Genomic DNA, 27,923 nt, shown 5'->3' on the forward strand with positions numbered 1-27,923 from the left:
TCCGGGAGATCTGAGCCTGGTTGGAACACAGGATGCTGTCCAGCCCTTGAGATGTCCTCTGGTGCCTAACTGGCCAAGTCCCTCCTCTCAGCAATAAAAGCAAAACATCGGGGAGTCCTGTGGCTATGGGCTATACCGCCTGCTTACGAGGCCAGCAAGCCTCTCCCAGCTAGCTCAAGAGGTGGCTGTGAAAGGTAAGGAGCTTGTTTCCTTCTCACGTCTAGCAGGTGTGATAAAAAGAAAGGGACCATTCAGCAAACGCATCTGACTCCCAAATGAGGACTGACTGACTCCCAGCAGTACTTGAAGCAGAGCACTTGCGGTGGGTGTCTGGCAAGAGAGGGGGTGGACGGGTTTGTGCTGAGTGCTTCCCTGGGTTGCAAACCCAAGGTAACCTTTCAGGAGACAAAGTCTTAGTGTGTGTGGGTCAAGAAGCAGAAAGCAGTATGCCAGCTGCTCTGAAAGGCTCCGATGCTGACTATCATTTGAACCACTGAGGCAGGGCGTAGGAAGCGAGTTCTGGAGGGGGCTGCAGTGTGGGGCAAGGGACGCTGCGTGAGTGTGGAGGAGAGAGCCCTTAAAGCGTTCAAAGATCAAACGTAGCCTTCACAATTCTCTGGAGAAAGAGGTTCTCCTTGTGCCCACTGAGTTTGTTAATGTGTTCCCCTGTCTTTCCCACATCGCTCCCCACTTCTGTCTGGCTCCAGCCTTGTCTGCCTGGGGGTCACCCTGGCCTGCTCAGTCCTGGTGAGAGCTGGGGCAGATGGACTAGCTGTGCTGCTGGTGCCCATCTAGCTGAAAAAAGTTGTAACTTGAGAGATTTTGTGGGCAGAGCAGGTTCCCAAAACCTCCATGTCACCCCATTCTGTATTAGGCAAATGGGAGTATGCCAGTCAATTCCCAAAGGAGTTTCTTTGTGGAGGGGGAGGGAGAGGAAGTTGTAGATTCACTGGGTCATTGCTCTCTCACCAGGTAATGGCATGTTTGCCTAGCTCAAAGTAAGCCACACCTCTGATTTTTGTGATACAGGGAACTTGTTTCCACACAGTATCAGTGAAATTTACTGGGGCAGAAAAAGAATGTTCTCATTATAAATCTTGGCAATTCATCCCTGGACGATCAAGGACGGGGCGTTTCTTTAAGCTCTGCCAGCAAGTTCAGATCTCCTGTCATTTCCGTGAATCATAATGAAGGTTGCAAGCTACTTATTTACTTTTTTCAATCTGTGCAGGAAGTCTGAGCTAATATAGGTGGAGAGATGGGATTATAATTGCCATGGTGAGTCTGAGTTCCTGCTGCCTGCTTTGGGTGTGGAGAGATTTTTTTGTTGGTGGTGCGGCTGTACCTGGCCTGGGAAGGAGAATCCTGTCTTCGAAGCGTGTTGCCAGGAGTGCTGATGTGCCAGAGCCGCGGCCATGCTGCAGCAGATCCTGGCAGACATGTACATCGATCCTGAGCTGCTGGCAGAGCTCAGTGAGGAGCAGAAACAGATCCTCTTCCTCAAGATGAGGCAGGAGCAGGTCAGACGGTGGAAGGAGACAGAAGCTGCCGCAGACAAGAACTCAGCGAAGAAAGTGACCCAGAGGAAAGGTAACTGGCTCCCCAGCGCTGGCCTTGCTGCCTGGTAAATACAGCTGTGCCGGGTTACAAGCAACCTGCTGTTGGGTGAAAAGTGGTTACAGCTCAGATTACAGCTCCAGGGGGGATGCCAGGGTTACTGCAGGAAAAAATCTTTCTACGAGGAGGTGGCTAATGAGCACAGCCAAGGCTAGGGAGTCAGGCGCTGCACTGTTGTCCCTAATAGCTGGGCCCAAGTCCTAGCCGTCGCTCAGTAACCTTGGGCAAATCCCTTAATATGTCCGCCTGTAACACGGGGCCCATAGTGCTTCCCTTGTCTGCTTAGACGGAGCGCTTTGGAGCAGAGCCCCCGCACAACAGAGCCTCCTGTGCTACTGTAACAGAAATAATTAACTAGGTGCCGTGCTCTGTAGGCCCCACGCTCTCGGCTGAAGCAGTAGCGGGCGTCAGGCCGTGTGTAGCCTAATGGACTGTGTTACTTTTGACCCTCTTCAGGAAGCCAGATGGTTGAAGGATTTTTGAAGCAGGTCAGCATGGGCTTGGTGATGGCTGCACTATCTAGCTCTGTATGGGTGGGTGGGGAGCATGTCTGTCACAGGAGAGGAGGACACCCAGTGTTCAGGAGGCTCCCTAGCCCAGATGGCCTTGAGCTTTGCATTTGCAGCAGCCCTCCTTTAGAAATACCTCTCCCTGCCACTGCCTTCCCGCTCCCCAGAGGCCTCAGGGTCACGGGGGCAGGGAGCAGCTGAGACTGGTCTTAGCAGCTGAGAGAGCAGCTCTGTTTCCCCAGGCTGGACTCTCCAGTCAGATGCTCTCCTGGAATTAGCAAGTAGGAGAAATGGGCTTTCAGGAGCCACAGGGAGCTCCTCAGAGTGGGCAGGGTTACAGAGAGCCCCAAAGAAGGGGACATGAATGGGATGGGAGAGAATTTGATGAAGATGATTTGGAGGGGAGGAGTCCATGACCAGGAGGACATAATAATAAGCATCAACCCCAGCCCTTATCTAGCTTTATATCCGTAGATCTCAAAGTGCTTTACAAGAGAGATCAGTGTCGCTATTTCCATGTCACAGAGGGGGAAACTGAGGCACAGGTCGATGAAGTGACTCACTCAAGGTCATCCAGCAGACCGGTGGCAAAGCTGGAATTACAGTCCAGGTCCCCTGAGTTCCAGTCCAGTGCTCTATCCACTAGACAACACTGTCTCCTCTGTGGTCTGCTCCTGCGCCCTACATCTGGGATCACTCCCTACTCCACAAATAGCCCCATTGACTATCTGCCCCAAGTCTATCTGCTTGTGATGTAAGGCCCTACTTGTTGGGGAGGGGACCCGAATCTGACTCAGGCTGCTGCTGCTCAAACTGAGAGGGGCTTTTTGAATATAGCTTGGCAAATCATGTCAAATTGCCAGACAGCATGCAGGTCACACCCTGAGTGTCTGCGTATAGCCACAACCTGCCAGCCACACACCAGCCACAGTCCAGCTTCCAGCAGCCTTGCTAACCACCTCCAGGGTGACCCCAACACATTCCAAGTTCCCAGATTCCCCCAAAATGTGCATTGTCCTCTGTCCAGCCCTCTCCTGGGCAGTCCAGATGTTAGGGCCCATTGCCCCTGTAAGGGGTCAGCGTACACCAGTTTGGTACTGTAACTGGAATCACCCAGACAGCTCAGTTTTCACACAACACTGGATTCATTTTGATTAGTGAATAAAACAAGTTTATTTAATTACAAGGCGATAGATTTTGAGTGAGTATAAGGCATTACAGTCATAAATGGTTCCTAGAGGAAATAAAGATAAACCACTTTCTAGTAACTAAACCAGCTAGATTAGTTCAAGGTGAAACCCTTCTCACATTTCCCAGCAACAGGGCTGACTAAATTCCCAGGTACCTTTGTCTCATAGGTGAAAGAGGAAGTGAGAGGGAGAGAAAGAGAGAATGCCTTAGGAGGGGGGTTTGGCCCTATGTTTTATAGTTCAGTCACCCTTTGAAATGCATTTTCCTGAGGGTCACCGCTAGATAAAATTCCTTCTCGCTGTGAGGGTGGAGATATGGGGCTTGTGGTGAAGGCAGTTCCATGTTGTTTGTTCAAGTGCAAATCGATCTGTTCCTGCCCACCCTTCGCTGCCACTTGACAGGTGATTGCCAGTTAACGTTGATGACAGCTGGCTAGAGGCGCCAGCTTGTCCTTTGTCTTTGAGAAACTAGTTTGCCCCCTCCCCAGACTGGTCTGATAAACATACATCAGTCCCAATTTCAGCCTATGTTCCTAACTTTCCATGGAACATTGCTACACACATTTCACCCTGTTGTTGATCAGGGAGCAGTTTGTACAAAATACGCTTGGAGAGGTGTCATTTGAAAACTAAGATTATGACTGGAGTGTGTAAATACAGGGGTGTGTTCAGTCTCAGGGGCATGAGCATAGACTATCAGGGTTGGAAGGGACCTCAGGAGGTCATCTAGTCCAATCCCCTGCTCAAAGCAGGACCAATTCCCAGATTTTTTTACCCCAGTTCCCCAAATGGCCCCCTCAAGGATTGAACTCACAACCCTGGGTTTAGAGGGGGCCAATGCTCAAACCACTGAGCTCTCCCTGCCCCCCAGTGCCCTGAGTGTTTGTCTTGCAGCACACGGGAAGTCGGTGAAGTGGAAGCTCGGTGCGGACAGCGAAGTCTGGGTCTGGGTCATGGGCGAGCACACGTCGGATAAGCCTTACGATGTGATCTGCGAGGAAATCCAGGCACGGAGGGCTCAGCAGGAAGCAGGGGAAGCCAGGTAAGGCAGCACTCGGCCCTGGCCCCAGGAGCCAGTTGGACAGGTTTGCAGTTACTCAGGTGGTGGCTCCTCCGGTGGCTAAGGCGGAAGGTGCTTTTTAATAGATGATAATCAGCGCCGGCTAAAAGGGAGAGCTGGAATGGAGCAAAGTTCTGTGTGTTTCTCCCCTGCGGTCTGTAGGGATTTCTACAGCCTCCTTCCACCCACACTACATCCAGAGAGAGGCACTGGGTCTTGGGTGCTTGTGTCTGTTAGGGATTTGGGCCTAGATCCTCACAAGTAATTAGGCCCTAATTCCCACTGATTTATACCTAGGAATATCTGTGCCAGTATATCTAGGAAGATCTGGGCTTGGGCCCTAAAACTGGGCACTGGAGTTGCAGGCCACGTGCCTGGGAGTGAGCACATGGCCTATAAGGAGTCAGATGTATGGCTTCTTGCCTCGGGGGCAGGGAGCGATGTGTGGGCGAAGCACCATTTGGGAAGGGTGTGGCCCTCCTGTCCGTGGTGGTGGAAGCTGGGAAAGCCCTAAGTGGGTGACCCTGGGTGCATTTGCTCTTGTTTGAAAATAAAGCCAACCCTGGGGAACAAGCCTTTGGCAGGCTGCTGCCTCCTGTACCAGCTGCCCGTGGCTGTGCCTTCCTCCACGTGAGCATAGAACCATAGAATATTTGGGTTGGAAGGGACCTCAGGAGGTCATCATGCGCCCGGGCTGCCTCCTGGACAAGCCCTTTGAAGATGCTGGCCCTGGCCCTCAGCTCCCAGGCAGGGCAGCAGGGTGTCTCCCTGAGGAGATAAGGCCTGAGCCATCTGGGAAGGGCTCTGAGGCTGCCAAGTGATCTTCGGTTGGGTCTGGCCCCTTGGTGGGGGGATGGGGAAGCTTGGTTGCTAACATTGTATGCAAATCATGAGAGTGGATTTGCCTACTAACGAATGATTTACAGATGACCTTGACCATCAGTTTAGATAAAGGGGGATTGAGTGCTCGGGAAAGGAGCTAGTTGGTTTGTTTTACCTGCTCTGACACGGCAGTCAGGGGAGGGGGTTCCATGGGCACCTGCATTGTTCCAGGCCATCTGCAGATGGCAGAGGATGCAGACTAGGGATAACATGGGGGCTTCAGATGCCCCCTGATTCCCAGCATGCAGGAGCCCCTCTTAGCCCTGCTGCCACATGCACACTGACCTGGGGCCGGCAAACTTTTTGTCCTGAGGGCCGCATCGAGTTTCGTAAATTGTATGGAGGGCTGGTTAGGGGAGGGATGGTGGCCCAGTCCCCACCTCCTATCTGCCCCTCCCCAGGACTCCTCCCCCATCCAACCCCCCCTGTTCCCTGACGGCCCCTCTGGGACCCCTGCCCCATGCGCACACCTCCACTCCCTGTCCCCTGACTGTCCCTGGACCTCTGCCGCCCCATCTAACCCCTCCTCTCATTCCTGACAGCCCCCCCGGGACCCCTGCCCCATCCAACCACCCCTTCTCCCTGTCCCTTGACCACCCCCGGACCTCCGCCGCCCCATCCAACCCTCCTTTCGTTCCTGAGAGCCCCCTGGGACCCCTGCCTCATCCACACACCCCGCTCCCTGTCCCCTGACCACTCCCAGACCTCCACCGCCCCATCCAACCCCTCCTCTCATTCCTGATAGCCCCCCTAGGACCGCTGCTCCGTCCAACCATCCCTTCTCCCTGTCCCCTGACTGCCCCCTGCCACCCCATCCAACTCTCCCTCCTTCCTGACTGCCCCCCGGTACCCCTACCCCCGTCCAATCCCGTTTCCCCTCCGACCAGCATCCACACCCCCACCTTCTGCCCACCACCCTGAACTCCCCTGTCCTCTATTCAACCCCTCCCCTCTGCTCCCTGCCTCTTCATTGCGCTGCCTGGTGACCCGCCACACCACCACCACCACGCAGCACAGAGACTGGGTCAGGCCAGGTTCTGCAGCTGCATTGCCCCAGGAGCTCACAGCCCTGCTGCCCGGAGGATTGCGCTGGCAGTGGAGTGAGCGAGCTGAGGCTGGGAGGGGGTGGGGGGACAGCAAGGGAGGGGCCGGGGTAGCATCCCGGGCCAGGAGCTCAGGGGCCGGGCAGGAGGGTCCCATGATCCAGATGTGGCCCATGGGCCATAGTATGCCAACCCCTGCTCTAACCCCAACCCTGTGCTGGTGCTCCTGAAAATATGGCCTTTGAACAGTATCTATTTACAGTGCTCTGGGATGGTCCCGTGAGAGCTCGGGTGGGCAGCCTCACACTCATCACCGCAGCTGATATTCGGGAGTGATTTCTATGCCAACAGGTATCTGCCTGCATGTGGGTGCACAATTAACTGCAGTGAGTGATTACTTTAATTGTCTCAGCCCCAGGAGCATGGACATAGTGCTCATCTCTGTGAGCTGCGGCTGGGCTGCGGAATTGCTTCACTGCCATGTAATTTCCTTCCCGTAGTTTGGAAGGCTGAAGGCTATTGATTCTATTCCAAAATTTCTGCTTGGTGTCTTCACAGAGGAAGTCAAACATTCCTTGAACCGGCTGCACCATGGTCCCTGCATTCTCAGCCAGGAGCCCTGGCTGGGGCAGATGCCAAAAGGAAGGAGGAAGATATGATAACAGCTGCTAAAAAGGAGAGAAGCTTGGATTGTGCTCAGGTTCTTGTTTTCTGTTCTCCTAGCACTGCTCAGAAGTGCCTAACTTCACGAGGTGGGGGTTGCAAGGACTCTGTGCTGAATGGGGCCAGTGTTTGATAAATTGAAACGTGAACTGGAAAAAGCCATTTGATTTTTAAGGCTCCTTTTGTCTATGTTTTGGAGAAGCCATGCAGCTCAGGAGAGCAATCTTCTTGAGAGGAAGGATAGTCTTGTGGTTGAAGTACTAGCATGGGACTTGGGGGATCAGGGCTCTGTTCCGAGCCATACCACCCTCTCTCTCTGTGGTAATGAGAGAGTCACTTTGTTTGTCTGTGCCTCAGTCTCCCATCTGTAAAATGGGGATTATAATACTTCCTTTCTTATCCTTTGTCTGTCTGTCTGTCTAGACTGTGAGCTCTTTGGGGCAAGGACTGTCTCTCAGTTCATCTCTGTGCATGTGCACTGCCTGGCACAATGGAGCACTCTCTCTCAGTCTGGGACTCCTGAACAGGCTGCTGAGCTAAATATCTATTATCCACACACATCGCTGGCATGCTTAAAGCCTGAACCAAAAGCCATTCAAGTTACTGGAAAGACTTCCATTGAGTCCAGTGGAGTTTGGGTTAGGTCCTTAGTTGTTACTGTTCTGTAGAATTGCAAGTATCTAAAACCACATGTGGCTCTGTCATCAGTGTAGAAAAGCAAGGTAACTTGAGGCTTGGTTTTGGCCACATCGAGCCTGAGTTGACAGCAAGGCATCCATGAGATGACCTCAGTGTTGCCAGCTCTCATGGGTTTTATTTCAAGTCTTCCAACATGTGGTGGTTTTCTTAGTCTCAGCTCTGAAGTCATGGGATTAGCTTTATTTTCTCATTGAAGGAGATTTCTGTTTCTCATGAGAGGAGCTTAAAACACGATCACTAAAAGCTCAAATACCAGAAGGGAAAGAATCCTCCCCCCTAATTTTTTTTAAATCTTGTGATTTGTAAGACACTTTCATGATTTGTCAAACCCCTCAATGTTTTCTGAAACGCCTGAGGGTATGTCTACATCTACAATTTTGCAGCGCTGGTTGTTACAGCTGTATTAGTACAGCTGTATAGGGCCAGCGCTGCAGAGTGGCCACACTTACAGCAACCAGCGCTGCAAGTGGTGTTAGATGTGGCCACACTGCAGCGCTGTTGGGCGGCTTCAAGGGGGGTTCGGGGAACGCGAGAGCAAACTGGGGAAGGAGACTAGCTTCGCCGCAGTTTGCTCTCGTGTTCCCCGAAACCCCCTGCAAACCGCAGGAAAGGAGACCTGCTTGCTCGGGGATTCGGGGAACGCGAGAGCAAACCGCAGGGAAGGAGACCTGCTTGCACAGGGGTTCGGGGAACGTGAGAGCAAACCGGGGAAGGAGACCAGCTTCGCCGCGGTTTGCTCTCGCGTTCCCCGAACCCCCCTGCAAACCGCAGGGAAGGAGACCTGCTTGCTCAGGGGTTCGGGGAACGTGAGAGCAAACCGCAGGGAAGGAGACCTGCTTGCTCGGGGATTCGGGGAACGCGAGAGCAAACCTCAGGGAAGGAGACCTGCTTGCTCGGGGGTTCAGGGAACGCGAGAGTAAACTGCAGGGAAGGAGACCAGCTTCGCCGCGGTTTGCTCTCGCGTTCCCCGAACTCCCCTGCAAACCGCAGGGAAGGAGACCTGCTTGCTCGGGGGTTCGGGGAACGCGAGAGCAAACCGCAGGGAAGGAGACCTGCTTGCTCGGGGGTTCGGGGAATGCGAGAGCAAACCTCAGGGAAGGAGACCTGCTTGCTCGGGGATTCGGGGAACGCGAGAGCAAACCGCAGGGAAGGAGACCTGCTTGCTCGGGGGTTCGGGGAACGCGAGAGCAAACGGGGGAAGGAGACCTGCTTGATTACCAGAGGCTTCCTCAGGTATGCTGGGATACCTACTTATTCCACGGAGGTCAAGAAAAGCGCTGGTAAGTGTCTACACTTGATTACCAGTGCTGGATCACCAGCGCTGGATCCTCTACACCCGAGACAAAACGGGAGTACGGCCAGCGCTGCAAACAGGGAGTTGCAGCGCTGGTGATGCCCTGCAGATGTGTACACCTCCTAAGTTGCAGCTTTGTAACCCCCTCACCAGCGCTGCAACTTTGTGATGTAGACAAGCCCTGAGACTGTCAGCCCTGAGATGAGACACAGGTCAAAATGTGGGGTGAGCATTGTGCTGTCTAAGGCTTGTCCTGGTTTTTACATTTCCATTGTTCTAATAACTGACGTGAGAACGGTTTGCATCTGTAACTCCATCTCAGCATTTTGTTGTTGTTTTTTCACCTGGGAAAGGTGCATGTTTTCCATTTCCGTGACTCTGTCTGAGCAGAGCAGGGAGAGGCGCCTGGGTCAGTATTTAAGGGGGAATAATGGTTCTGAGGAAGTCCCACCGTGGAGTTCCGGAAGAGCATTATCGCCCACGCCGACGAAGGTGGCTCTGACCTGCACATTCAGTTCTGTGCAGGAGGGTTCAGAGATAAGCTCGGCTGTGTTTGTCTCAAAGTACAAGAAACCCACGATGATGCGGCTCAATAACCGGGATTCTGGCCGCTGGCAAACTCTCTCAGGAAGCAGAGACAACGGTTTCCAATTATCGATCCATAGTACTGACATGGTCCCTGTCACCACAGGATCTGAGCACCTCTCACTCTTCAACACACTAATCCTCCTAGTAGCTCGTGCGGTAGGGCACTGCTGTTATCCCCATTGCATGACTGGGGGGCTGAGGCACAGAGGGGCTAAGTGAATTGCCCAAGCTCACACAGGGAGTTGGTGGCAGAGCTGACACTTGAATCTGGGTCTCCCGAGTCCTAACCCCGAGACCGTCTTTCCTCTCCATTCAGAGCCACTGCCTTTAGGATGGCCAGGCCTTGACATGGGTAGGCCTTGGTTATAGAGGCTATTGCAGGAGAGTTGTATTCAGAGGGGAGGGCTCTAGAATGCAGAAGGGGGTTCGTTCACATACGTGCAGCGCTCTTTCGGGCTGCAGGGGTCCCTTCTTCCTTATCTCTCTAAGTCAGAAGTCAGGAGTGTCCAAGGCTCTGGTTGTGAGGTCCTCAAATCCCGCCCCCCCCAACCACACGCGGTGTAGGGACTAAGGGTCGCCCCAGTCTCAGTGAGATGCAGTAGAAAGGAAGGCTGGGCTTGGGGCTCAGGCACTGGAATGGGGCTCACGAGAGCTGTGGCCTGGTCCCATCTTTGCCACACAGTCTGTGTGTGTCCCAGGGCGAGTCACCTAATATGCCTGTCTCAATTCCTCACCTCTGAGCTGGGGATGCTGGTTCTGTCTGTCAGCCACCCTTTGCCCCTCTTGTCTCTTTACGCTGTAAACTCAGCAGCGCAGGGACTCTCTCTCACTTCGTGCAGCGCCTAGCACAATCAAACCTCAGTCTTGAGTGGGGACCAATCCCATGTGATGATGAATTGCAGGGTCTGGAATAAATGACGGGTGTGAGATTCCCAAGAGGGAAGCAGTGCATCCAGGGACCAGCCGTGAGACGGGCATTAAAAGGGCCACCGCATTCTTACTATCTGGAGATATTAAAAAGAGTGTGATTTTAAACGAAACCTCCAGCATGAGGTTTCAACACGGGGGCCAGAGCTGGGCCGACGTGTATACGGACCGTGGAGGAATGGGAAGAACTCCAATGCTAACACTGGGTTTGTTTGCCATTGAACGTCTAGGCTGCTCCCAGTAAAGGCAGAGACGTGCAGCAGATGTTGGCCGATTCCAAGGCTCAGACAAGGAAGTACGACTTTCAGCAGGTAAGCAGTGAGCCCGCGTGCTTTTCACACGCCCAGGCAGGGGGCTAGATTCTGCTCTGCAGCCCTTCAAGCAGGCAGAGCTGGCCAGGGACGTTCACCCAGCCTAGGTGGCTCCTCCGGACCCACAGCCGGCATAATAGCTCTCTTAAAAGCTAGGTAGCAAGAACCATTGTCCCACCCCAGACAGGCATAATGTCTCTGGCCTCCACCATGCAGGGCACCGCCTCCGTGGGTGCTCTGGAAAAATGAGAGTGCATGCTCAGCACCCCTCAGCCACAGCTGTTCCCCACCCCGCTCATCAGCTGTTGCGCAACACCTCCCAACAGTCAATAGGGGGCGGAACCACTACCAAACAGCTGTCTGGTGGCTCAGGGAGGGGTTTGGGGGAGGTGAGTGGGCGGAGGCCTCAGGGAGGAGGCGGAGTGGGGGGTAGGAAGAGGCAGAGCGAAGATGGGGCCTTGGGGGAAGGGGCAGAATGGGGGCCAGGCATTGGGGCAAGCGGGGGTTGAGCACCCTCGGAGAAAAGGAAAAGACAGCGTCTGAGCCCACCGTGATTGAAACCCCTGCAGCAGTGAATTCCACTGACTGCCTCTACACTGCGTCAGGATGCCTTTTGTCCTCAAACTGCCGGCCTCACGCTGCAGCTAGCAGCCCAGGTTTCGGGCTCGCAAAGGAAGGGCTGGCCCTTTTTCAGCACACCCGTCATCGCAGCAGAGTCCCCTCTAATTCTCCTCTCCAAGCTAAATAACCCCACTTTTCGCAGTATTACAGTTTTGTCAGACAGTCGTGCTATAAAATAGCTCCTGCCCTTCTCTGGCCCCCTCCAATCTCCGCTTTCCAAGACTGGGACTCAGGACGGTAGCAGGGGACGCACTGTTGTCCAACAGGCCATTGCATCATGTTAACGCTTCATAGATTTCCTATGTACAGCTGTGCCCAGGGCAGATGCAGCCAAAGAGCTTTTCCAGGCTGACTCCAGACTCTCTCTCCTCCACAAGCTGCTCTGAACCTGTTGCAGGAGGTTCTTCTTCGAGTGATTGCTCACATCCATTCCAGTTAGGTGTGCGCGCCGCGCGTGCACGCCCGTCGGAAACTTTTCTACCCTAGCAACTCCAGTGGGCCGGCAGGTCGCCCCCCGGAGTGGCGCCGCCATGGCGCCCAACATATATCCCTGCCGGCCCGCCCGCTCCTCAGTTCCTTCTTACCGCCGTGTCGGTCGTTGGAACTGTGGAGCGCGGCATAGCTGTCCTCCACGTCCCTAGCTCTCCTAGTTTCTATCGCTTGTTTATCGCTTATCTCTAGTTCTATATAGTTGTTAAATTAGTATTGTTAAGTAGATAGTTTAGTAAATAGCTGTTAAGTAGTTCCTGGCCGGGGGGCTTAGCCCTTCCCGGCACCGGGCGTCAGGCTCATGCCTGTTTCGCCAGGCTTCAAGCAGTGTGCGGCCTGCAAGAAGCCCATGCCTACCAGCGATCCCCACGAAGCGTGCCTGAAGTGCCTCGGGGAATCGCACAGATCTGACAAGTGCCGCATCTGTAAGGCTTTTAAGCCGAGGACAAAAAAGGAGAGGGATCAGAGGCTCCGGACTCTCCTAATGGAGGCGGCACTTGACCCGTCGGCTTCGCAGACCGTGGTTTCGGCACCGGCACCGGATCGCTCCGGCACCGAGAAGACTCCCCGACACCGACCTTCTCCGGCACCGGAATCAGAGCCTAGGCCGTCGAAGTCTAATACTCCGGCCAGGCAGACCCGGCTTGAGCGCCCGGCCTCAACATCGGCCGCGGCACCGCCGGCACCGTCAGCACCGTTGACTCCGGGCCCGGCGGGTCCGTTGAGTCCGGTGCCGCCGAGCTCCCCCATGAGATCTGGGGTTGAGATAGTGGTCCCATCCACTCCGGAGACCTTCGCCTCGGCTCGGGACCTTATTGCCCTGACTGAGCCCACTCGGCTGCCACCCCCGGTACCTCCGGTGCGGGTCGTATCCAGAGGCAAGCCCATGATGTCGGCACCGCCCAGAGACAGTCGTTCCCGATCCAGGTCCCGACGTCTTGGGCGCTCCAGATCCCGACGCCGCTCGCAGTCCCGGCACCGCTCCCCTCAGCGGTACCGGTCGCACTCGCGGCAACGGTCGGCATCGAGACGGTCGCGGTCAGGCTCCAGTCGGCGTCACCGGCACCGCGACTCCAGGAGCAGGTCCCGACGCTACTCACCGCACCGGTCGACCTCCCGGCACCGAGCTGGTGGCAGGTCCCGGTCCCGGTCCCGGTCCCGGTCTCGCTCGACCTCCCGGCACCGAGCTGGTGGCAGGTCCCGGTCCCGGTCGATCTCCCGGCACCGAGCTGGTGGCAGGTCCCGGTCCCGGTCGATCTCCCGGCACCGAGCTGGTAGTAGGTCCCGGCACCGAAGCGGCGCCCGGCACCGAAGCGGCGCCCGGCACCGTGACAGATCCCGGTCCCGGTCCCGATCCCGGCACCGATATGACTCCCGGCACCGGTCCCCGGCACCGAGACGATCCTCCGTGCCGGCCCGCGCAGACCCGTACCATCCAGGGTCGGCCCCGCCGTGGCCCTCGAGGCAGCCGTCCGTATCCTCCCAGACGGACAGCGGCTATGCGCTGGGCACCGACCGGCAGGCGGCGCTGTTTGCTGATCCGCCGCTGCAGGACCAAGGCCCACAACAGTGGGGATTCTGGACACCCTGGGCGTACCATCAGGCCCAGGGCCCCCAGCAGCTCCCTGCTAGGCCGGCGACTGCGGAGCGTAGGGCCCCTGAAGCCTCTTTGTCTCGCCCCCCTCCCTCCCCGGAAGGGGACGAAGGGTCCAAACAGCAGGACTCCGCTGTGGCTCCGGAGACAGAGGCGAGGGCTGAGGAAGACCCTCAGTTGGACACTATTGTGCCTGGGGTCTCATCATCCTCCTCCCCGGATGAGGCGGTGGCGGGTACCTCCTCCAACAGTCCCCCCCCGCTGGATCTCAGGGCGCACCAGGACCTCCTCAGGCGATTGGCTCAAAACCTGAGTCTGCAAGCAGAGGAGGTCTCGGAGATAGAGGACCCAATTGTCACCATCCTCTCTTCCGATGCTCCCACCAGGGTCGCCCTGCCGTTCATACGGACCATCCAGGCCAATGCCAATACTATCTGGCAGTCCCCGGCCTCCATCCCTCCGACAGCAAAAGGAGTCGAGAGGAAGTACATGGCCCCTTCTAAGGGGTACGAATATTTACATGTTCACCCGACTCCCGGTTCACTGGTAGTGCAATCGGTGAACGATAGGGAGCGTCACGGCCAGGAGGCTCCGGCCCCCAAATCCAGAGAAGCCAGGCGGATGGACCTCCTTGGCCGTAAGGTGTATTCGGCTGGGGCGCTGCAGCTCAGGGTCTCTAACCAGCAGGCCCTGCTGAGCAGATACGCCTTTAACTCCTGGGTGGCAGTGGACAAATTTAAGGAGCTGCTGCCACAGGATGCTCGCCAGGAGTTTACGGCCATCCTGGACGAAGGCAAGAAGGTCGCGCGCACGGCCTTACAAGCCTCCTTGGACGCTGCGGACTCGGCTGCCCGTACCCTCGCGTCAGGAGTTACGATGCGTCGCATCTCCTGGCTGCAGGTTTCCGGCCTTCCGCCAGAGCTCCAGCACACGATACAGGACCTTCCTTTCGAAGGCCAGGGCCTGTTTTCCGATAAGACAGACCCCAGACTTAAGAGTTTAAAGGACAACCGGGTCATTGCGCGGTCCCTCGGGATGCACACCCCCGTGACACAGCGTAGACCCTTTAGGCCGCAACAACAGCAGCACCGTCGGCCGTTTTCCCAGTTCCGCCAGCGGCAGGACCTTTACAGGCGCCGCGGCAGGAACGGGAGGCGCAGGCAGTCGGGGAACCAAGGGGGGCAGAACCAAGGCTCCTCAAAACCCCCGCCTGGTCCTAAGCCTTCATTTTGAAGGTGCGCTCGAGGGCGCAGTAACAGTTTCCCCTATGGATCCTTCCCCCCCGTTTTCCAACCGCCTTTCGTTTTTCCTCCCGGCGTGGTCCCAAATAACATCGGACCGCTGGGTCTTAAGCGTGGTGCAGACGGGGTACCGCCTGCAGTTTGTTTCGTTTCCTCCTTCCCGCCCTCCTTCCTCGTCCCTCTTCAGGGACCCCTCTCACGAGCAATTCCTTCGGCAGGAGGTGCGGACGCTCCTCAGCAAAGGAGCTAGAGAGGCGGTTCCCGAAAACGAGAAAGGCAAGGGGTTTTATTCCCGCTATTTTCTGATCCCCAAGGCCAAGGGGGGCCTCAGGCCTATCCTCGACCTGCGAGAGCTCAACAAATACCTCGTGAAGTTGAAGTTCCGCATGGTATCCCTGGGGACCATCATTCCATCCCTGGATCCGGGAGACTGGTACGCCGCCCTCGACATGCAGGACGTGTATTTCCACGTTGCCATTTGGCCACGCCACAGACGCTTCCTCCGCTTCGTTGTGGGGGCTCGTCATTATCAATTTGCGGTCCTCCCGTTTGGCCTGTCCACGGCCCCGAGGGTGTTTACAAAATGCATGGCAGTTGTCGTGGCGCATCTTCGGCGCAACCGTGTCCACGTGTTCCCTTATCTGGACGATTGGTTGATTCGGGGCACGTCGGAACAGCAGGTGTACAGCCATGTCCGCGTGATCACCGGCATGTTTGCGAGTCTGGGCCTCTTGATAAACACAGACAAGTCCACCCTGAGGCCCACTCAGAAGGTGGAATTTATCGGGGCCGTCCTGGACGCCACTGTGGGCAGGGCCTCGCTGCCTCGGCAGCGGTTCCAGACCATGGCGGCGATCGTTCAACGCTTGCGGTCAGCCCCGTTGACGTCAGTGAGGACATGTCTAACCCTGTTAGGCCACATGGCGGCGTGCACTTTTGTGACCGACTACGCTCGGCTCCGCATGAGGCCTCTCCAGCTGTGGCTTATCAGTCATTACAGGCCAAGGCAACCGCTAGACATGTTAATCACAGTCCCCCAGAAAGTCTTAGATTCCCTCGGCTGGTGGTTGGACCAGTCCGTATTGTGTGCGGGTCTTCCCTTTCACCCGTCTCAGCCCTCGGTATCCCTGACAACGGATGCCTCAGATCTAGGCTGGGGGGCCCACCTGGGGACCCTGCGGACGCAGGGCCTATGGTCCCAGGAGGAGGTGGGGCTACACATCAACATGAGGGAGTTGAGAGCGGTCCGCCTTGCTTGCCAAACGTTTTGTCATCAGCTTCAGGGTCGTTGTGTAGCCGTGTTCACGGACAACACGACGACCATGTATTATATCAACAAGCAGGGCGGCACCAGGTCCTCCTCCCTGTGCCTCGAGGCGATACGACTCTGGGACTTTTGCGTAGCCCACTCCATTTACCTCAGGGCTTCCTTCCTTCCCGGAGTACGGAACACGCTGGCGGATCGACTGAGCAGATCCTTCCTGTCACACGAGTGGTCCCTTCGCCCGGACGTCGCTCTCTCCATTTTCCGGAGGTGGGGTTATCCCCGGGTGGACCTCTTTGCGTCCAAGGGGAACAGGAAGTGCCAAGCGTTCTGCTCCTTTCAGGGCAGGGAGCCGGGGTCGATAGCGGATGCCTTCCTCATCCAGTGGTCGACCCACCTGTACTATGCGTTTCCTCCGTTCCCTCTGGTTCACAAGGTCCTCCTGAAGGTGCGCAGAGACAGGGCTCGTGTGATCATGGTGGCCCCGGCATGGCCCAGACAGCACTGGTACACCATGCTGCTAGACTTGGCCGTAGCCGACCCAGTTCCCCTGCCCCTTCATCCGGACCTGATTACCCAGGACCACGGGTCTCTCTGTCACCCAGACCTGCAGTCGCTGCACCTAGCGGCGTGGCTCCTGCGTGGCTAACTGGTTCCGAGCTGCGCTGCTCCACGCCTGTGAGAGAGGTGCTCTTGAGCAGCAGGAAACCGTCCACAAGAGCCACATATTCGGCAAAATGGAAACGCTTCTCCTGTTGGTGCGTAGAGAGAAATCTCCGCCCTATGGAAGTTTCGGTATCCGAAATCTTAGACTATGTTTGGTCCCTCAAAGAACGTGGTCTGGCCTTATCGTCGTTGCGAGTCCATCTGGCAGCTATCTCCACCTTTCACCCGGGTGCGGACGGTCGCTCCGTCTTTTCTCACCCGACGGTGTCGAGATTTCTTAAAGGGCTGGAACGGTTATTCCCTAACGTCCGTCCCCCTGCTCCAACCTGGGATCTTAACCTGGTGTTGTCCCGGCTCATGGGGCCCCCCTTTGAGCCGTTAGCTACTTGCTCCCTGCTTTACCTCTCTTGGAAGGCTGCCTTTCTAGTAGCTATCACCTCAGCTAGACGGGTGTCGGAACTCCGAGCCCTTGTGGTAGACCCCCCATATACGGTCTTCCACAAAGACAAGGTACAGCTTAGACCACACCCTGCCTTTCTACCCAAGGTGGTCTCAGCCTTCCACGTCAACCAAGAGATTTTCCTCCCGGTTTTTTTCCCAAAACCTCACTCCTCAGGCAGGGAGCAGCAGCTCCACTCGCTGGATGTCCGTAGAGCTCTCGCGTTCTACATAGAGAGGACCAAACCCTTCCGCAAATCCCCCCAGCTTTTCGTGGCGGTAGCGGACCGTATGAAAGGGCTTCCTATCTCCTCCCAGAGGTTATCCTCGTGGGTTACGTCCTGTATCAGGACCTGTTATGACTTGGCCCAGGTCCCTACGGGCCGTGTGACTGCGCATTCTACCAGGGCGCAGGCGTCGTCGCTGGCTTTCCTTGCCCGTGTGCCCATCCAGGAAATCTGTCGGGCAGCGACCTGGTCATCGGTCCACACCTTTGCTTCGCACTACGCCCTGGTACAGCAGTCGAGAGAGGATGCGGCCTTCGGAACTGCAGTGCTCCATGCCGCGACTTCTCGCTCCGACCCCACCGCCTAGGTATGGCTTGGGAGTCACCTAACTGGAATGGATGTGAGCAATCACTCGAAGAAGAAAAGACGGTTACTCACCTTGTAACTGTTGTTCTTCGAGATGTGTTGCTCACATCCATTCCACACCCGCCCTCCTTCCCCACTGTCGGAGTAGCCGGCAAGAAGGAACTGAGGAGCGGGCGGGCCGGCAGGGATATATGTTGGGCGCCATGGCGGCGCCACTCCGGGGGGCGACCTGCCGGCCCACTGGAGTTGCTAGGGTAGAAAAGTTTCCGACGGGCGTGCACGCGCGGCGCGCACACCTAACTGGAATGGATGTGAGCAACACATCTCGAAGAACAACAGTTACAAGGTGAGTAACCGTCTTATCTTAAAGCAAAGCTGGCAGTGTCACGGGGTGTGAGTGAAACAAGAATCAATAGGATATTATAAGGTCTCAGTGAGCCCTGGAATGGGCCCTTGCAGGTCTTTGGCAGCTGCTCTGGTCTGTGTGGAGGAGTGAGCTGGTCCTGAGCCAGCCGAGGATAAAATACCCCCCCTCCCTTCCCTCCCGGAGCGCTCCTTGGCCACAGCTCAGGATCTGGCCTTCAGAGTCACTTCATGTCACTTCCTACCCCTTGAGCTCAGCCTGCCCTGGCCTGATGATCTGCGTAGCCCTTGCCCACGAATGGACCCCAGAAGCTCTGGGCTCCCAGGCAGTGGGGAGGAGGGAGGGTCGGTGTGTTGGGGAACCCCACTTATTTCACAGGAGACCCTAAAGAAACGAATCCCTGGAGTCCAGAGACTGCTAAAGGCAGTCAGCAGGAACCAAGCCGGGCACCAGGCAGTACACACATTGTCTCCTAACAGGGGAAGGATTTAGCAAGGAGGCGGCCAGGAGGGATGAGAGCATCTGCGGAGAGGGCGCTGCAGACTAACACCGACCAGAAGGAGGCCCAGGAGTCAGGGCAGAAATCGGACAAGGACGATCCCGAGTGGCAGGAATCCTGTAAGAGATGCTGGCGTCTCCCCTTCCTTTAACTGGTCTGATTCTTCTGTGGAATTGGAGCTGGTCACTTGACTGATGTACGGGGCCTCTCTTGATTAATGCAACGTCACCAGATAGCCAAGCTGGCCCAGCATCACCCGGCTCTATAGCATGAAGACTACAGGTGGTTTGGAAAGGGGGGTTTGTCCCATGGGAAATATGGATGTTTTGAAATTAGTTTCCATTCAGAATTGAAGCAGAAGGTCAAACTGTCAAAAAAATTCATGGAACAAAAAATTCTGAGAAGTTTTGGCTGGGAAGGTGCTTGGATACTTTCAGCCCTGCAGTGTGTCTTGGGGGCTGGCTCTGTAGGGCAGGGCAGAGCTGCCCCTGCTGTCTAGGACTCTGGTTCCATATTGATTCCTGAACTCTGCTAGTGCTCTGGGGCAGGTGTCTCCTGCTGTGCCTTGCAAGGGGGCATTGCCCTACGGTTAGTGGTTGAGGGCCAGAAGCTGCGGTGTCCCTGGGTGTCCAGGAGATGGTGATGGTGTATTACAAATATGTCTCACTTCAAGCTAGGATTTTTAAAAACCAGATCCCTAAAGTTAGGCCGTACCAAGGCAACTAAATAACTGGCCTGATTGTCAAAGTACTGAGTATCTAGCAGCTCCCAACTGGGTGTGTCATATCTGTGAAAATCAGGGGCTACTTAGGTGACTAGTTACCCCCAGGAGGTGCCTGCACTGGCCCTCACCCATCCCCGGTAGCATACCATTGACATCAGTCCTATCCCGGGGCATTTTATGCCAGCCTTATGCCACCGTATCCCAGCTTGGCGCTTTTCACCCTATGTTCCACAGCTCTGGAGTCAGCGCTACACAGCAGTGCACTGCTACCAAGGTCATCGTTGCCCTGGAAACTAGTCAGTTTCAAAAGTAGTTTGAGAGCCTACAACAGCCCTTAAATCCCCCGCTGGCGTGTGTTTGTGTGTGCGTGTGCGTGAGAGAGAGACTATACAGCAGTGGTGCACAAAATTTTCCTGTCATTCCCTCCCTTACCAGTAACGAAATCTGTCTGCACCCCCCCGCCCATTACTGCACAGCCAAGGTGTCCTCAGGAGAGAACCGGAGATGGGGGAGGAGCTGGGTCTAGAGGTGGCCTCAGGACACGATCTAGCCCATATGAAATAGGCAACTACTTAGCTTCAGGGAGCCTGGGGGGTGTGTAAAGGGGCAGTGGGTTTCAAAGCTTCCCTTCTGTTCCAGTGAGGAAATCCAAAGCCGCTGATGAGAGGAGACGCTCCATTGCAAAGCAGGCCAGGGACGACTACAACAGGCTGTCACTGCAAGGGATCCGCAAAGGGAAGGTAGCCGAAGTTTCCAAGAATTTTGGGAGCAAGGAGCGCAGCTTGCCCCCTCGTCCTTCCCTTCCACCCAAGCCTAAAACCCTAAACTCTGGGGTAGCCAATGGGAGGCCCCACAGGTAAGAACTGCCCCTGGTGATAAACGGGTCTGGGATCTTTCTGTTGTGGGACGGGGATGGTAGGGGTGTTCCTAGGCCTTAGAGATTAGTAACCGTCATACACTACCACGACACCTTTCATCAGACACGATCTGTCTGCGCTGCATGCTCTTCCAAGGCAAGGTGCTATGGACATGACAGATCTATTCCTTATTAGCGAAGATAATGACTTCGTCTCTTTGAAGTATTTAATTAAGGATACAAATCAGTGTCAGCTGGCGTAAACCCCATGATTCCAGCAGCCTGTCTCAGTAAAGTGAATGCTTTGGGCTCCTCTGGCAATATTCCCCCTGAAGTGACTCCAGCGTATTCCCTCAGATTCCACAGGCAGCCCCAGATTTTGGGGCTGTGCAACACATTGGGCCAGATCCACAGCAAGTTCTGTAAAAGGCAGCCCAGTGAACTGAAAGGATCTTTGACTTCCATGGAGCTCGGCTGATGGGTGCTTGGTACACTCTTGCTGACTTCACTAATTGGTACCAAAATGCCACAGGATTCTGGGACTACAGCCACTGAGAGCCATTGGTCTGGGTTCTTTTTTGTTCTGAGATCCCAGACGCAGCCCTGCACTTCTTGTCACTTGAAATGGGCAGCCTCCCTCAGCATTGCGGGCTGCTCTGCTGGGACCTTGTCTGCTCCCTCCACGTTCCATTTGGTGGGAAATACTGCCCCCGACCCTCTCCCGCCCTGTAAGCTCGCCTCTGGGGAGAGCTGGGTTAGCAGCTGCCATCTCCAATAGGGATTTGTTTTGGGGCTGCACAGAAGGGTGCATGTTCTCCTGACGGTATCAGGACTCCCAGCCATTTTAATGTACCATCTCCCAGTTAATGTGCGACTGAAGTGTGCACTGCCCAGGGCCACCATTGGAACCTACCTGGAAACTGCAGCTGGTGCAGAATTTGGCCGGTCGTTTGTTATGGGAGCATGTGACCCTAGGGGCTCCTGGATCTGCACTGGCAGAATTGGTTTGAACCTTTCCGGCCTTATATGGCCTGGGACTATCTCCTCTGAGAGATCCGCCTTGCAGCTGGGATCTGCTGGCGCCCCACAAGACAGGAACAGCTGGCAGGGTGCCCCCTGGGTTTGGGAACTTGTCCTCCCTTTAGTTTGGAATAGTCCCAATCACTGACCTGTCAGCCATGCTGCAAGGGCCCCATGCTCTCCAGGCTGTGTGAGTGCGATGGCCCTGGGGGAAGATCAGTGGGCATGTTGATTAACAATTGAGAGTGAGGGATATGTAGAGCCAGCCAACAATTATCCTTGGTTTTTTTTCTCCATGGAAAATGGCTTTGTGACGAAGTGGAAATCTTCACAATTTTTCTCTCCGTCTTTGTCAATTTGAAGTTTGATTTAAAAAAATGAAGTTCTTGAGGGTTTGGCAAAAAATCTAGGGAATTTCAAAGAGAAGTTCTGGCAAACTTGTGTATTCAGCAGAGTTTTCCCCAGGGGAGAGGGAATAAATCCTCTCCTAGCCGGCTCTAGCTGCCGGTTCCTGTCCCAGCTGTATATTTAAGAATTCTCCATGTGCTCCTAAAGCCAGGCAGAAGTGCCCCTTTCAATGGATGTGGGTAGCTCCAATAATACAATGATTTCAAATGACTCCCAGCGTATTAGGCTAGCTTTAATCCATCTAACCAGAGAGCATCCATGCCCCAAGATCTAAGCAGCTGCTCTTTGGCAAAGCTAACTTAGGTCCTCAGGCCTAGACTCTCAAAGGTATTTAGGTGCCTAACTGCAATTGATTTTGATGAGAGTTAGTTGCCTACATACCTTTGGGCCTCTGGGCCTCAAACACTGCCATGATGAGCAGAGCAGAACAACCTGTAGAGAACAGAACTTGAATTCTGGGGTGTGACCTCACTATACAAACCACGAGTCTCTTGAAACCGCAGGAATCTGGGCGTGCAGAGGACCATCTCCACTTCCACCCAGGAGAGCATCGTCAGGTGGTTTAAAGAAGAGCAGTTTCCTCTTCGGGCTGGTTATGAGAAATCCACGGACAGGATAGCACCCTGGTTCCATGGTGAGTGCCGCAGCTTCCCAGCCCCTCTCCTGCCCTTAGGAAAGCCATCCGAGGCAGTCCATTCTCGGTCTGAGAAACGTCTCCAGATAGCACATGCCCCAAGAGCGCAACAGTAACCCACACTGAGCACGTACAAACTGCATCTCACACATCATATTGAGTGTCCCTTTGCCAAATCTTTGCTGCCAGACTCATGGATAGCACCTTTCCCTTCAGTTGTGCCCATCATGACCAGCCTCCCACTAGTGGAAAATCTTCAGCTGGATCTTCAACTTCACTTGAAATCTGTGGAGCAGCTACATGTTTAAAGCCATGTGCTAAGTGCCTTGCTGGATCAGGGCCTAAAAGATGATTTGTCATGTGGTGCGGACAGTTGGGCTGCAAGCTCTTTGGGGTAGGGACTGCCTGCTAGTTCTGTGTTTGTGCAGCACCTAGCACACCGGTGCACTAGTCCATGACTGGGGCACTTAGGCCCTACCACAATACAAATAATAGATGCCACGTAAAGAGAGTGTCAAGGCACAAGAGGCATGCAGGGTAGAGCGATGACCCAGAGGGGGTAGGAACAAATTTGACCAACCTCTTCCACTCCATTAAAGAAAGTGACTGTAGAGTGCTTTGCTAATAGTCCCTGTCAGCAAGGAGATCTAGTCAGCAAGGCAGCATGGTACAGTGCAAAGGGTGCAGGCCTGGCACTCGGGAGCCCTGCTGGTGGGGCCTTGGCCAAGTCACTTCCCCTCTCTGCCCCTCTAATCAGGCAGACGGGGCTCATCAGCCTTGGCAGGCAAGCCACGTGGGAGAAGGAAAATGATTTCAAACCAAGAGCATCAGGCCTGGCCAGCTGTTTTGTAAATGTTGTGCCAATCACACAGACTCCGTGGGTCTGCAGTGCCCCCCTCTGCTAATGTGATAAAGCCAAGCAAGGAGACAGCCTATCAGAAAAGGAGGGGCATGTTTCCCACCCCACCAGGAGGGCATTCCCAGTTAGTCCATTCTTCTGGATGGGAACTTGTGCCCAAACTGCAAATGTAATTCACAGCTTGATACTTCTGGCCTAAAGACCTTCCACATTCTGTACACAAGGTGCTGCTTTCTAAGCTAAGCCTCAGCAGGGCGCTTGGCAGGTGGCAGTGCCATCAAGAGTAGGGAGCTAGCATGGGATTCAGCAGACCTGGGTTCTGTTCCTGTGCTATTGACCTGGGGAAGTTATGTCTCCCCTCTTTGCCTCCATCTCCCACCAGTAAAGTGGGGTTAAAGATCCCAACTGTTCTCCGTTAACTACTTTGAGATCTGCAGCTGAAAATAGCCAAGGATTGTATTTATTATACCACTAAGGGAACAAGTGAGCCCAAGCACGTGTCCTCGCTTAAGGAGGTGAGTGGGATGGCCATGGAGAAGCTAATCCAACAATTCTAGACCAAGCAAAAGCAACAAACCGTAACAATGTTAATATCATTGGGTCCCTTTAGTGAGCACTTCAGTGAGGAGTGGGGACTGGACTCAATGCCCGTGAGGGCAGGGGACTGGACTCGATGACTGCCCATGAGGGCAGGGGACTGGACTCGATGACCTCTCGAGGTCCCTTCCAGTCCTAGAGTCTATGAGTCTATGAGGAGCGTTTGCTTGGTAGAGCATATCTGCAATCATGTAATATTAATGCACATTGCACCTACGGGTACGTTTACACTGCAGTTGGGCAGCCCTACCTGCACTAGCTATAATCTAGGTAGTGTGGCTAAAAATAGTAGTGAAGGGGGTAACCCTGGCTACCTGCTCATGGCCTGCACTGATGTGAGTCATGCTAACTGGATTTAAACTAGCGGCCTGCCCGAGCGGCACTCACACCTCTCACTGCAGTACAGACATCTCCTGAGTCACGATCCCACACGTCGTGCACTCACCCCACATGGGTGTGAGCGGAGTTGTTCTCTGGGCTGATGGGACAGCCAGCGCTAACAGGACCAACTAACGTGCAATGAAAGACACTGCAGGTGTAACAAGAACGTTATACAAATGAGCTCCGTACACAACAGAATAGGCACGAGCATCTCTCCTAACCGTGTGCTCAGTCTTTTTACGTGGCTCGGCCTGTCAGAGCGCTTCCGGGAGAGGAGTAAGCAGTTAAAAGGAAGTATAAACCGTAGGTAAGTGTGGGCTTCTGTAATTCCAATGTCCTTCAGTATGCGCAGACTTTAACAGCAGCCTCATCTAGCTAGCTAAGGTCAGGGCCGGCTTTAAGCCGATTCCCCGGAATCGGGACCCGCGCGTAAGAGGGCTCTGTGCTTTAGGCGTCTTTTTTTTTACTCACCCGGCAGCAGGGAGGGGGTCTGCTCCAAGTCTTTGGTGGCAGCGGGGGGGGGTCCACTCCGGGGCTTCAGCGGTGCGGGGGTCCTTCGATGCCGCGGAAGACCTGGAGCAGACCCCCCCGCCGCTGAAGTCCCACCGAAGCCCCAACTGCCGCTGGGTGTTCGAATCGGGCCCTGCCGTTCTTAAAGCTGGCCCTGGCTAAGGTACTTATCTGCCTCCCTTCTTATCGCCCTTACCTGGCCATGCAAGCTGGACTGCCGTGTAGCTCCTGCTAGCCCAGCTGTGTGAGCTGGGCCGCGATCTGGCCTGGAGCAAAGTGGTTAGGTTGTGAAATGCTTCTGACATGTACAGCATGATGTAAGTGCTATGGATTAGCTTAGAGGGTTAAAACAGAATCCGTCTTAGCATTGTTACATTCAGCCCTCCACTGTCCCCAAACCGCTTCTCCCCTGTAAGCTCTTTGGTTTGCTTTTGGCAGGTATCGTAACTCTCAGGCAAGCAGAGGAGCTCCTGAGCAAATCGGTGCCCGGGAGCTTTCTGGTCCGGGTCAGTGAGAAAATCAAAGGCTACGCACTCTCCCTTCTGTCCCCGGAGGGCTGCAAGCACTTCCTAATAGATGCCTCCAGCAACTCCTACAGCTTCCTGGGAGTGGACCAGTTGCAGCATTCGACACTGGCCGACCTTGTCAACTACCACAAGGTGAGCCCCTCTCAATGCTTGTAGTGACAATTCATCTTTGTCATTGGCCTAAAGCTCTTTGGGGCGGAGGCTGTCTCTTTGGTTGCACAACACCCAGCACAGGCTACCTTAATGCAAATGAAAGCCACCACCAGGCAGAGGCAAGTTTATCAGCAAACCAGCTTTTCTGGTAACCTTGGTACATGGTTTGGGACTGTCCCTACATTTTCCCTTCCGTGAACCAACTGTGCGCTGGGAACTGTAGGGTTACAGAGCAATAAATCACCTTCCATTTGATAAAAGCAAGGCATCGCATGCAGCAAAGGTAGCGCAGAGCAGCGTGGAGTAAAGCGAGCCGGGCGTCTCTTCAATATAGTTTCCCGTTGCTTTGGATTCAGGAGTCAGCATTTCTCATGTGCCAAGCTCCATCCGAGGGTCTCAGTTAGTGGAGATAATGAAGGTCATTTGTGGTCAGCAGAGGGCCAGCTGGAAGGAATGTGTGTTTGGGGTGCAGCACCCAGGTCATGCAGCATGTCAGTCCTAGCGTGAAGACATAGGTGGCGCTTATTGGGCCACTGGCCTTGTGCTGCTCCTCTGCACAGGACTGGATTTCACCAGCTGAGCGCTTCTAAAACATTCAGCTGCTCTGAGAAGGTGTTTCCTGGGGCACTACAGTCTGGTTTTTGGCTTGCGATAATCAGACTAGACAGCCAACTTGTAAAGCCATTTGTTCGCCTGGTGTTCAAAGCAAGAATGGAAGCAGATCTTGTCTCCACGGGACTCCCACGTCGCTGGAGTCACTTGGTGAAGGTACAGCTCCTACTGACAGCGCCAACTCACTGAATTATTAAAACTTGTTTTCAAGCCCATTTCAGTGAGAAATAATTTGTTGGCGTTCAGGGAAGCTCACCTCTGGGCAGAGAGCTGGCACAAAACCAGTGTGATTGTTCCACCTACATTCTCAGAACAGGGCACTTAAATGCTGCTTAGGCCTCATCTGGTCCCCCTCCCTGGGGTGAATTTCACCCCACATTAAATGAGATGTGCATGAAACTCCCTTAAATAACACCACCCTTCTCAAAAAGACGCTCCTGCTAGCGAAGCCAGCACTGGTAGCAAAGAGAAACCTTGGGTGTCTAGATACACCCCTGCCCCAGCACGGTGCTTTAACAGATGAGAATCCATTTGCTGCTACTAGCTCATGAGAGCAGAGCAAGACAGAGGAGCCGCAGCAGCAAGTGGGGAAGAATGAGACACTGCGGCATGTGAAGGGAAGGGGGGGCAGTGTAATTGGGTTAATTGGCTCACTTTTGTAACTCCTTGGTAAGCAAGGGGAGGTAGATCACGGCTGGCTTGGTGCCTTGCGGTACCTGTGGGGCAGCAGGAGGCGAAGACAGTCCCTCCTCCAAAGTGGTGACCGGCTGGCAGGAGGCTGCTGCCCAGAAAGAGGCAGAGCCAAGTGTTAAAGCTCCTCTCAATCTGAGGGTGTTGGATTTTGTCATTTGAAGTGTGATGTGAGGCCCGCTCAAGACAATACAGGCCCAGATCCAAAGCCTGCAGAAATCGATGGGAGCCTTGCATTGACTCTGGCAGGCTTTGAACTGAGCCCGAACCATGTCAATGAAAGATGATTGGCCTAAGTCACAATTGTGCTGGCTCATAGTCTATGGAAAGACGTCTCTTGCCCCTAACAGGCTGTCAATCAGCCCCTAAGTGCAGCTGTGTTAATTTCAGACTGTGGCATTTAACCAATGTCCTTTGGCCAACAGGAGGAGCCCATCACTTCTTTGGGGAAAGAGCTGCTGCTTTACCCATGTGGCCAACAGGGCCCGGAACCTGACTACCTTGAGCTTTTTGAGTGAAAGTCTCCATTCCCACCTTGTGACACAAACCGGGGCCTTCCCCTGAATGAACAGATGAACGGTTGTCCGAGAGACGGACCCCCTCCTCCGCACAAGTGTCCATATCTGAAAATGTTTCGCAGCAAAGCAGCGAAAAGGCAATTACTGCTGGGCGCTGCTCTCTGTTCGCAGCAACACGCCGCAGCATTCAGCAGCCTAGCAAGCCATGAAGGAGCGCTAGCAGCTTCAACTTGATTGTTGTAGGGTTAGCTCAGGAACAAACCTGTTGAAGGAAGATACTGCCACATGGTAGAGTGATAGTTTGTGTAAATGACTCTGGGCTGTCTCTGATTAAGCTGCATTTTGCCCTCAACTGCTGCAGCACAAATTGCCATTAAAGGGATGTCGCGGGATGTTTGCCAGAAGTGCAGTGAAATTGGTATTTTAAACTCAGAAAGGGGTTGCCTCTGTTCAAAGGGGGTGAAGCCACATCAAGGAGGGGACTTGGCCCCTAGTGGTAAGGTGCATAATTGCAGATCAGTCCTGCAAGAGGCTGAATCCTTTGGAGTCAGTGGGAGTAGAGGTCGGTCGATGTGCTGCAGCATCGGGTCCACCATAAAATCCACCCCATGCAGAGGGGCCAGCACAAGACCTGTGCAGTGCATGAACCCACATAATCCCGTAATATAGGGCTTCAGTGGGGCTTACTCGCTGACTAAGCTTTGTGCTGGCCCCTCTGCACGGGGGGAGGGGGAATGATGCCCTTTGGAGATGGAGGGAAACAGTAAGTTTGTTAAATAAAGAAACCAAGTTGGAATCTGGCTGAGAAGTTTTAACTCTTGCACACAGAGCCTGAGCTCTTTTACATCCAGCCTCCTGGGCAGCCTTTTACTGTTAATCATC

The 27,923-nt window shown here is 54.6% G+C and overlaps 1 protein-coding gene across 2 annotated transcripts; it reads left to right on the forward strand.

Moving 5' to 3' along the window:
- Nucleotides 1-27,835, forward strand: SH2D4A (SH2 domain containing 4A). 2 transcript variants are annotated; one of them, XM_030565301.1, is made up of 10 exons: nt 1-194; nt 1,232-1,590; nt 4,211-4,358; nt 6,860-7,001; nt 10,703-10,783; nt 18,533-18,671; nt 19,916-20,132; nt 22,064-22,194; nt 24,980-25,200; nt 26,949-27,835. In XM_030565301.1, the coding sequence occupies exons 2-10, from the start codon at nt 1,416-1,418 to the stop codon at nt 27,039-27,041; spliced, it is 1,347 nt and encodes a 448-aa protein (XP_030421161.1). In that variant the 5' UTR covers nt 1-194; nt 1,232-1,415; the 3' UTR covers nt 27,042-27,835. The 2 variants fall into 2 exon arrangements, with proteins under 2 accessions (XP_030421161.1, XP_030421162.1); XM_030565302.1 differs by having other exon boundaries at nt 1-1,590.
- Nucleotides 27,836-27,923: the final 88 nt, after the last annotated feature.

Source organism: Gopherus evgoodei, chromosome 5 (assembly GCF_007399415.2).
Source record: "Gopherus evgoodei ecotype Sinaloan lineage chromosome 5, rGopEvg1_v1.p, whole genome shotgun sequence".
NCBI lineage: Eukaryota > Metazoa > Chordata > Testudines > Testudinidae > Gopherus > Gopherus evgoodei.